The following is a 10,247-nucleotide window of genomic DNA, read 5'->3' as shown; positions in this document are numbered from 1 at the left end:
TATTGAACAATGAACTTCCCCCTTGTTCTCCATTCAGACAGCATGCGAGTGTAGTCACAGTTGGAAAACAGGTTTTAAAGACCAGCTCTTCTTGCACTGCCGGTCTTTATGCACTGATTGAACAAACAAGTACACAGACAGACATACATACTTACACAACAACCCTTAATGAATTCTTTAGTGTCCTCTATATGCTCTGATACATCATATGATATTTTTTTTCTTTTTACAGGGAAGTGCAACACATAAACAATGTCTTTTATGATTTTGGGGCACATTCCTTGTTCGTTAATATCTCACCAGCCAACTGCATTATGGGCCAGAACACACCCTGATTGAGCTCTCGAACACACTTTCTGCTTTGCTCGAGGGTTTTTATATAAATATTTTGCACTGTATATATTATACATTGTCATGCACATATGCAGTCATGAGAATATGCTTTTACTTCCTTTCATAAACCGAGTTGTGTGTGAAACTGTGCTGGTTTTCACAATAGTTCTGCCCTCTTCTGCTTGACATAAGGGATTGCAGTTCAGAAAGAGACTCGATACAAAGTTTCAAAGCACAGTTTATCTTTGTGAGACGTTTACGATAAATAATAATGCAATCCATTAACACTGTAATTAAATCTAGGATTAGACCATTTCTGGTGCATCCCAGAGATCAATATAAGACATTACACATAATATACAATATGATGAAGTCATTAGGTGGCTTTACTAAAGCATATTCCAGACAAGGACAGGTTTATTCAACAATATCCACTATAATCTGCCAGCAGGTGTGGTTATGACATAATGTTCTTATGTCCACTTTGAAACTGGCACTAAAAATGTAAAATGGAACAAACACAAAAGAGAGAAGACACAGCAAATCCTTTTCACGTTTTTATTTGAGTGTAGTGTTACAGTCAGGGATCAGAGGGAGAGAAAGATTTTGGTGTCTGTCTACATAATAATCAACAATATTCTTTCTTAATCTACTGTAACAGATAATTACACATTTCATCCATGATTTCTAAGTTCTATTTATTTATTTATTATTCAGTGATAAATTGTTTTCCCCTTCATTGATTATGTTCACTGACACTGTATAATCCATCAAAATGATTAACCCAACACAGTAAAAAAATCAACAAAGAAAATGCATAAGCACACGGAGGTAAAAACACATTCACCAAAACACTCACCAAAATAAATACATAAATAAAAATATAATATCGAAGAAGATAAACTTTAAACTATCCTAAAAAGTAAACCCTAGGTACTCAATAAGCACACAAACTATTTAATGCAAAGAATAAATGCTTTGAAATCAAGCAAACTATGTATTTGAGATTTTTTTTTAACCCCTATTGTTCCCAGATCAACTAAAACAAAACAAGCAACTCAGTGACCCAATAACTTAGTTAATAAATAACCTTGTGAAAACACACTTTTGTAAGAAGATAAGGCCACAAAACTTAACAGACTGGACGATTCACACTGCAGACTTGTGTAGAAATGGCCTTGCAGACATATCGCTGTTTGCATTATATGCTAAAAATACTACTGTAGTGTGTGTTAAGCTAACTAAGCATATGTTCCATAGCCAAACTGGATCATTTGAGGTTAAGTGTCTTGCTAAATAGCACAGTTGTTTTGGTAACTCTCCCGTTCCTGCATCACCCACATGCTACAGCGCTCAAAATAATACAAGACTTCATTCGAGTCATGTCCTTGGTTGAAAAGACTTGCCTTTTATAATGTTCATACAGTCATAAGAGTCATAACAATGGATTTTAGTGTAAAGGTGCTGGGTATTAAGTGGGAAGATGCCAAAAATGCAAATTAGAAAACAGTGTTAGAAACACATACAGTTACAAACAGACTGTGTTAGTGTTCGATTTTTATGTGATGGATGGATTACCAACACATACGCAATGCAGGATAAGCAGTTCTGTGGTATTTACACTAGCTAGTATGGTAAAATAGGTTAGCATTTGATTTTTCATTTGTCCTTGTAGTCTGTAACAGATATAGTTTATGTTATAGATTATGAAGTGTTAAACACAAAAGACAAGCTACTTTAAATATATATATATCTATATATTTTTCTCATTTCTGAACAAAAACACCATGGATAAAGCCCAAATGTGTGCACTGATTGAACAAAATTCACATTCGTTGGGGGCGATATGTTAGTCTGAACCCACAAAATGCATTATGAGCATGAAACATGCAAACAAACACAGAAGCAGATGAGTTATTATGCAGTTTGCCACAGACCACTGACATACCAAGGTTTAATGTACATGTGTGTGCTGTTTCATGCTGTTCACTAATATGAAAGCAAAAGCAAAAAATAGGCAACAGTTTAGTGTCATAATAATCTACTAATCATGTCAGTGGCAAATTATTATAGCAATTAATAAAGGACTGTGTTAAACAGCATTTCACTATCTATCTATCTATCTATCTATCTATCTATCTATCTATCTATCTATCTATCTATCTATCTATCTATCTATCTATCTATCTATCTATCTATCTATCTATCTATCTATCTATCTATCTATCTATCTATCGGACTAACAGCACAGCATGCATGCCATGCAGACAATGCAAGTGATTCTTACCAAACAATACAGTTTTACCCATGCAACATTTAGCCAAGTCAACTCTACAACAAAGGGTCGTTTGATTGGAAAAAGCTTTATTTACAGCTTCACTCGAATACGACTTATGGTGGACTACCCAACAGCACCACGTTTGACTCAGAATTTAGGCGAGGGATGTGGGTCCATTCTAGTACAGCATAGCCACAAAGCAGCATGCGACACCAACCAGCTCCGTGTGACTAAACACACACATGCAGAGCTAACTTCTAATACACCACAACGCTTAACACGACACCGAGAGAAAGAGCCATGCAAAACACAGCAGGGTATCTAAGGCAATCACGAACCGCCGGGATTGCAGACTGTGGATATTGTGTGCGTGAGGAGGCAAACTGCATCATAATCGCATCTGCGGAGCATTTTGACAATACTAGGAAATACATAAACATATTACATAATACATGAGCACGCTCAGACCCAACAATCTTTTTCATGGCAGTCAAGGACAACACTGATCACTGATTGTAAACACGTGAGCGAGTGAGGGAGAGACGATAAAATCAACAAAATGTTGATACACTTTTCGTACAGTTAAATGGAAAAAGGAAATATTGATCTGCGTGTGAATGCGTGTGTGCGTATAAACATACAGATGATTTACACAGAGCGTAGACGGCTCCATAAACCACATACTGTGTTTTTCCAGAATACAACCAAAAAAATTACAAAAATTAAACAAAGAGAAACCAACCATAATGATTCCAAAGGCCAAATTAGTCCCACCCCTTTCCCAAAGCGAGAGACGGCCACGTAATGAAAATCCCGCCCCTCACTTCTTATTCTTGAGCTGATTGGCGAGCCAGTCGAGCCCTTCGTACAGACCGTCGCCGCTGGTCGCGCAGGTCGCTTGTATATACCAGTTGCGATGGCGAAGCGAATGGAGGCCGAGTTTGTCTGTGATCTCAGCTGCATTCATAGCGTTTGGCAGATCCTGGAGTCAAGGAGGAATAACATGAGAGAGTAGATTGTGAAACCGAATATTTGCTTAGATAGGACCAGATATTTTATTCTAAAATAAACATACAATTTAGCAACAGAAATACAGACAATAGTTAATGGACTGTCCATTTTCTGTTTATATAAAATGTTCTGCTAGTAACCTATATACTAACATTGAAAAGTTTGAGGAAGACTTATTAATATTTTTGAAAGAAGTATATTATGCTCACTAGGACTGCATTTATTTGATAAAAAATACACTTAAAACAGTAATATTGTGAAATAGCATTACAATTTTCTATTTGAATATACTTTAAAATGTATTTTTTTGGCAAAGCTGAATTTTTAGTCTTCAGTGTCACATGATCCTTCAGAAATCATTCTAATATGCTTTCGCTGCTCAATAAACATTTCTTATTATTATGTTGAAAACAGTAGTTTTGCTTAATTTTTTTTTTTTTTGGAAAATACAAAACAAGAGCATTTATTTGAAATATGATTTTTTTGTGACAATGTAGAAGTAATTACTGTCATTTCTGATTATTTAATTCTTGCTGAATAAATATAACCCAAATCTTTTAAATGGTAGTAAAAATATTAAAATATTAAATAATTTTTAGGACATATATTTTGTTATCTGTCAGGTTGTAGGGATGCTTTAATAAAATAAATCACAGTACCTGTTTGTTTGCAAAGACAAGAAGGACAGCATCACGCAGTTCGTCTTCTGCAAGCATCCTCATTAACTCCTCCCGCGCCTCGTTAACTCTCTCCCGATCGTTGCTATCAACAACAAAGATAAGACCTAAGGAAAGAAAAATGAGCAGAGATAAAGAATAGAGACTTAATGTAATTCAACAAGCAACAAACATTAACACAACACAAACAATACACAGACTGCATTCAGCTATGCAGTGTTTTGTTTGAAAAGAACATTGTTTATTGGACGTTAACCAGTGTTATTTTAGTATCTATTACAGTTAATAATGTTAAATAATAAATGTTAAAGTTAAACTAAATGAAAATGAATAATGTTGCCTAGGGAACTAGTCCAATAATTGTTTTCATACATATTTTATTTTCTTTCCATTTTTGTTTATTATAATTCAAATATTTTTATGCTTTTAATTTTAGTTAGCTATAATAACCCTGCTTGATGTTTCCAAGGTGGTTCTGCAGGCACAGCCGTGTAAATGCAGTGTGTGCTCACTGAACACAACGCAAACTACACAGAATCACCAAATTACCATCATTTACACAGTCAACTCAATACAGCTTGTGTTTTAGTGGGAGAAGTGGAGTGTATGTGTAACTCACCCTGTGTATTTTGAAAGTAGTGTCTCCAGAGTGGTCTGATTTTATCCTGACCACCCACATCCCACACGGTGAAGCTGATGTTCTTGTACTCCACTGTCTCCACGTTAAAGCCTTAAAACACAAACACAAACATCACAAACTTACACTGTATGACCCAGAATCACAGTACAATTCAGTTACTGTACATTCACTTCACAGCAACTGTAAAAATATAATGGCTCTAGATAGTGAATATGGATAGGGACACTAGGGAAACTGTAACATTTTAATTTCTTAAGAATAATTTACATAATTCCCAATTTACAGACTTCTACAAATACTGCATACCTGGCAGTTTCTGCTATAAAAAGCATTTATATTTGCCAACAGTAATAGCAGCATTAAAATATTTAACTAAATGGAAACTAAAAGTTACAGTGTAAGTCAAAACAGAATAATCTTCACTATTTAATTTCAAATAGTACATTTAAACTCAAATGGCCTCATCCCACAAGAAAACAAATTTACTAAACTGCAATTTAAAAAAAATGGAAATGGAAATGTTCTTCAACCAGCTGTTTCACAAAAGTTCATTATATGATGAAATACACAAACAAAATATACATTTTGAAATGTCATTGTGTCTCAGACCTTGAATTCTGCCTAAGGATGTACCTGTATAATAGTATTGTAGGTCAACATAACTATAGAATAAAGAAAGAGAAGGATTTTACCAATGGTTGGGATGGTGGTCACGATCTCTCCCAGCTTCAGTTTGTAAAGGATGGTGGTTTTACCAGCAGCATCTAATCCAACCATCAGAATTCTCATCTCTTTCTTCCCTATCAGACTCTTCAGCAGATTGCCAAAAATATTCCCCATGATTCAACGTTTTGCTTCGTCTAGCCAATCACAATCCAGAAAGCTGTGAGTCCTTGGTGTGGAACAATCCACTGAGATAAAAGACTGAAAGCCTTGAGAAACAAGGTTATATAGCTGACAAAAAGAATCTAGAGTCCTGAAAAGGGAAAAAGGAAAGGAAATGTTATGCTCACTCTCATAAAATGTGCACTTTTATTCAGCAAGGACACTTAATCAAAAGTGCCAGTTAAGTAAAAGATATTTATAATGTTACAAAAAAATGTATTTCAAAGTAATGCTGTTCTTTTGAACTTTCTAGTCATCCTGGAGAAATGCATCACGGATTCCACCAAAATATTAATAATAAGAAGAACCATTCTCAACACTGATAATAAAAATTGTTTCATGAAATCAAGATTCAAGATTCAAGATTTTTATTCATCACATACACAATTATACAGAGTATAACCAGCAGTGAAATGTAAGTCAGGTCCGCTCCAAGGACAGTGCAATTGTATAGAATACAAATATTAAGAAAAAGAAAAGTAGAAAAAATAAAAAGAATAAAAAAATATAAATATAAATGTGCAGGTCAGTATGTTGTTGACATAAATAGTAATATAACAGGAATGTGCAAAAGAATGTGCAAAAAAGTTGTACAGGGTATTTAAATAGCAGCAATATGAGGTAGAAAAAATATGAATAGCTTATTGATATGGTGATATTTACATGGAGTCATGTAATTTTAGAGTTTAGGAGCCTGATGGCCTGGGGGAAGAAGCTCCTCCTGAGTCTCTCAGTTTTTGCCATCAGGCTACGGAAGCGCTTACCAGATGGAAGCAAAGTGAATAGACGGTTACCAGGGGGATTTGAGTTCTTGATGATTTTGACAGCTCTATTTTTGCAGCGTTTGAGGTAGATGTCCTACAGAGAGGGGAGAGCAGACCCTGAGATGCGCTCAGCTAAGCGCACAACTCTCTGTAGTGCTTTGCAGTCCTGATTGGAGCTGTTTCCATACCACACTGAGATGCACTGAGTGAATACACTTTCTATGGTCCCTGAATAGAACGTTTTCAGGATTGCTGGTGAGACCCTGAATTTCCTCAGCTGTCGCAGATGGTACAGTCTTTGCCTGGCTTTCTTAACCTGTGTTTGGATGTGTGTAGTCCAAGTCAGGTTCTCAGAGATGTTTACACCGAGGTACTTGAAGCTACTCACCCTCTCCACAGGGGTCCCACTGATCATAAGAGGAGTGTAGGGCTGCTGCTGTCTCTTCCTAAAGTCCATGATCAGCTCTTTAGTTTTGCTCACATTCAGAGAGAGACAGTTGTCCTGGCACCATGATGTGAGTCTCTCTACCTCATCCAAGTATGACTAATCAGCATATTAAAATGATTTTTCAAGAATCACGTGACACTGAAGACTGAAGTTCTAGGTGCTAATATTTACTTTTTATAGATACTAATACGTAGCTTTATGGTACAAATACGCACCCTTTAGATACAAATATGCATGCTCATATTGCAGCAAATGATCTACATAAAGTGTGATTCAATTGAACTGACCGAATTTAACATGTAAATGATGATCTGTGCAATCTGAACATTTCAGTCAAACATTCTTTCACCCGCTGTAATCAAGCAACTGATTATCAAAGACGCATTTGGATGTTGCAAGCCTCAGAATTCTGAGGGGGCGGACTGAATGAACATGATGCTTCTTGATGTGTGTATACAGTACATTTCTGATCTTCTCTAGTATGCTTTATGTGTACAAGCTACATACTGAACTGAAGAAACTATGATCCTGCCATGTCTTCAGGCCATCCAGCAATCTGTTCATCCCTCTCTTCACATGAACCCCCACTAGTCATCCCTGAACATTCCCAGATGGAGTTATCCGAGATGTAGAACACATTCCCTGATAACCGTGTTGTCCTATAATTCATGAATGTCGATGTATAAATCTTAAATTTGAAATGGAAAGACTGAGGTTAGTCACACAATGGCCATATCTATGGAACTTCTCTAGCAGTGTGTTGTGTGTCATTGTGTTTTTGTTTCAAACACCTTGTTTTAAACACTTTTAAAGAAATAGGTGACCCAATAATGAAAATTTGCGTTTATCGGAACAGATTTGGAGAAATTTAGCATTACTTAAATGGATCCTCTACAGTGAATGGGTGCCGTCAGAATGAGAGTCCAAACAGCTGATAAAAAACATCTTGATAATCCTCAAGTAATCCACACCACTCCAGTCCATCAATAAACATCTGAAAATCTGTGCGTTTGTGAGAAACAAATCCTTTAAGATGTCCACAAGTCCATCAAACTGTTACTTCCAGCTAAAATATGAGAAATAAAACGATCCTTAATACTGTTTTCTCCAGTTAAAAAGTTGTCTAAATCAGAAGAGAAATATGCACAGCGAAAACAGTCTGAAACAATTCTAAACAAATATTTCAGTGGATTGTGATGTGAGAGGAAATTGACTTTTTCACTGGAGAAAATATTATTATAAATTATGGAAGCAATGATTTTTGTGTTTTACAAATGTAATAAACTGATGTTTGCTGTTAAAGTGGAGTGATGTGGATTACTTGTGGATTATTGTTATGTTTTTATCAGCTGCTTGGACTCTCATTCTGACGGCACCCATTCACTGAAGAGCATCCATTGATGAGCAAGGGATGTAATGCTACATTTCTCCAATTATTTTGCTGATGTAGAAACAAACTCATCTACTTTCTGGAAGACGGCCTGAGGATGAGTAAATGTTCAGAAAATTTTATTAGTTAGTTCTGTCCATCAAACTGAAATACCAATTATCAAACTCTTGCTATAACTGTTGGTTAAACAAATCCAGGCTAAAACAAAACACAATAAAAAGCACATCACTGACACATGTTCAGATTTTCAATGAAAATGTTAAACTGTGAGCACAGGACTTAGAAACATTTTATGTCAGCGTAGTCTCTCAAAGGTTTTAAATGTTGTAATTAAAAAAATTTTTTTTTTTTACATTTGACATGTTTGCCATTACAGTGTCTTGTTTCAAAAATTAAATTTTGCTGAAAAAAAACCCCTAAAAAAATAGCATGTCCATATTTAACATTACTTGTTTTGTGTTTTGAAAATTTAATTTTGCTGAAAAAAAAGCATATGATGCCACAATGCCCTGCTACTGTATCTTTCTTTTTTCCAAGCCACAGTGGAAATGTTCAATAGATTTTGTTTCATAAAACATGCCTAGAAAGAAACTGACTTTTAAAAATAAATCTATTCTGAGTAATAATGACAGAAGTGTGACAACTAGCCTTGACCCCCTCTTTAAAATCAAGACAAAGGGCAACAATATTAAAGATGCATAACCAGCATAAACTATACTTAATGCACATGTAAATGTGTCCACTAAGATAGTAATACGAGAAGGTGTTTGTGATGAATAGTAATCTGATAATGATGCTGCGGGGGTCTGACTCCGGCTGAGCTGTCCATGGTGCTGACGCCCCGACCCACCTCCAGCAAACCCCTTCCACACAAAACACTTCACGAATATCATTTACAACTATTATTTTGTAACAGACTTCGTCGTTTTTTAAAGGTTTCCTTGTTTCGGAATGATTTTCCATGCAAGAGACCCCAACAATGTAGTCACGAGACATCGAAATACAACTGCGCGAGACGGAGGTCCACATTATATCTAATACGACGGTCTTTAAAAACATTAATATGGCTCAAAATGAATAATTTGGGTTACTGACGGTCTGTTGGAGCTCATAAAGGCCTACGACCCTTTGACAATGTCGGCGTAGGATACAAAGATAGGAGCTTCTCCGTGAAGAGAGGCGTTTGGCACGAAGCAGATGCATGAAATTGTTCTTATGCAAGATCACTACAATTCATGCAAAAGCAATACGAGCCGTCATAATGTCTGAAGAGGCGTAAGACAGCATGCACTTCATCTGTGATACAGATCTTCATTCATTTGGAGAGATGGAGAGACGGCGCGTGCCTCGCGGAAGGCCTTTCTGTTTCCAGCCGCAATATAAGACGCGCTGTCATTATTCACCAAACGTACAAACAAGATTTCAACTCGCCAGAACCACTTCCAAACGCTACATTTAAAAGCAAACACAACAATTGAACGTATCTGCATTACCTTGCGAGCTGACACCAGCCGATTTTGGACACGGAGAGACAGAGAGAAAATCTCGCGAGAGTTTACGCCGACAGCACAGGCTTAGATGGGGACTTCTCGCGATGTTTTGTTTTCGCATCTTGAGACTGCCTCCAGTCAGGTAGCAGAACCAAGGCAGAAATGACATGTCAAGGAAATGCTTGAGGTGTCACAACAGTCCTTCAGACTACAACATCCCTGGAAATTCTGAGCTAATATCTAGCATTTTGTATTGAAGAATAAAATGTTTATTTTAATTAATTTAGGGCTATATGGAAACAAAAGGGAAAATAAAAACACATTTTAAGTC

At 36.2% G+C, this 10,247-nt stretch overlaps 1 protein-coding gene across 1 annotated transcript; it reads right to left on the bottom strand.

The window, feature by feature from the left end:
• Positions 1-884: 884 nt before the first annotated feature.
• Positions 885-9,994, bottom strand: arf3b (ADP-ribosylation factor 3b). The gene is made up of 5 exons (XM_079376508.1): positions 9,920-9,994; positions 5,632-5,915; positions 4,919-5,029; positions 4,282-4,406; positions 885-3,593 (listed from the first exon to the last, which is right to left on the bottom strand). Exons 2-5 carry the CDS (start codon positions 5,777-5,779, stop codon positions 3,432-3,434), a joined length of 546 nt encoding a protein of 181 aa, XP_079232634.1. The 5' UTR covers positions 5,780-5,915; positions 9,920-9,994; the 3' UTR covers positions 885-3,431.
• Positions 9,995-10,247: the final 253 nt, after the last annotated feature.

Source organism: Barbus barbus, assembly GCF_936440315.1.
Source record: "Barbus barbus genome assembly, chromosome: 25".
NCBI classification, from domain to species: domain Eukaryota; kingdom Metazoa; phylum Chordata; class Actinopteri; order Cypriniformes; family Cyprinidae; genus Barbus; species Barbus barbus.
Note: the sequence above shows the minus strand (reverse complement) of the source record. Positions and strands in the feature narration are given on the sequence as shown.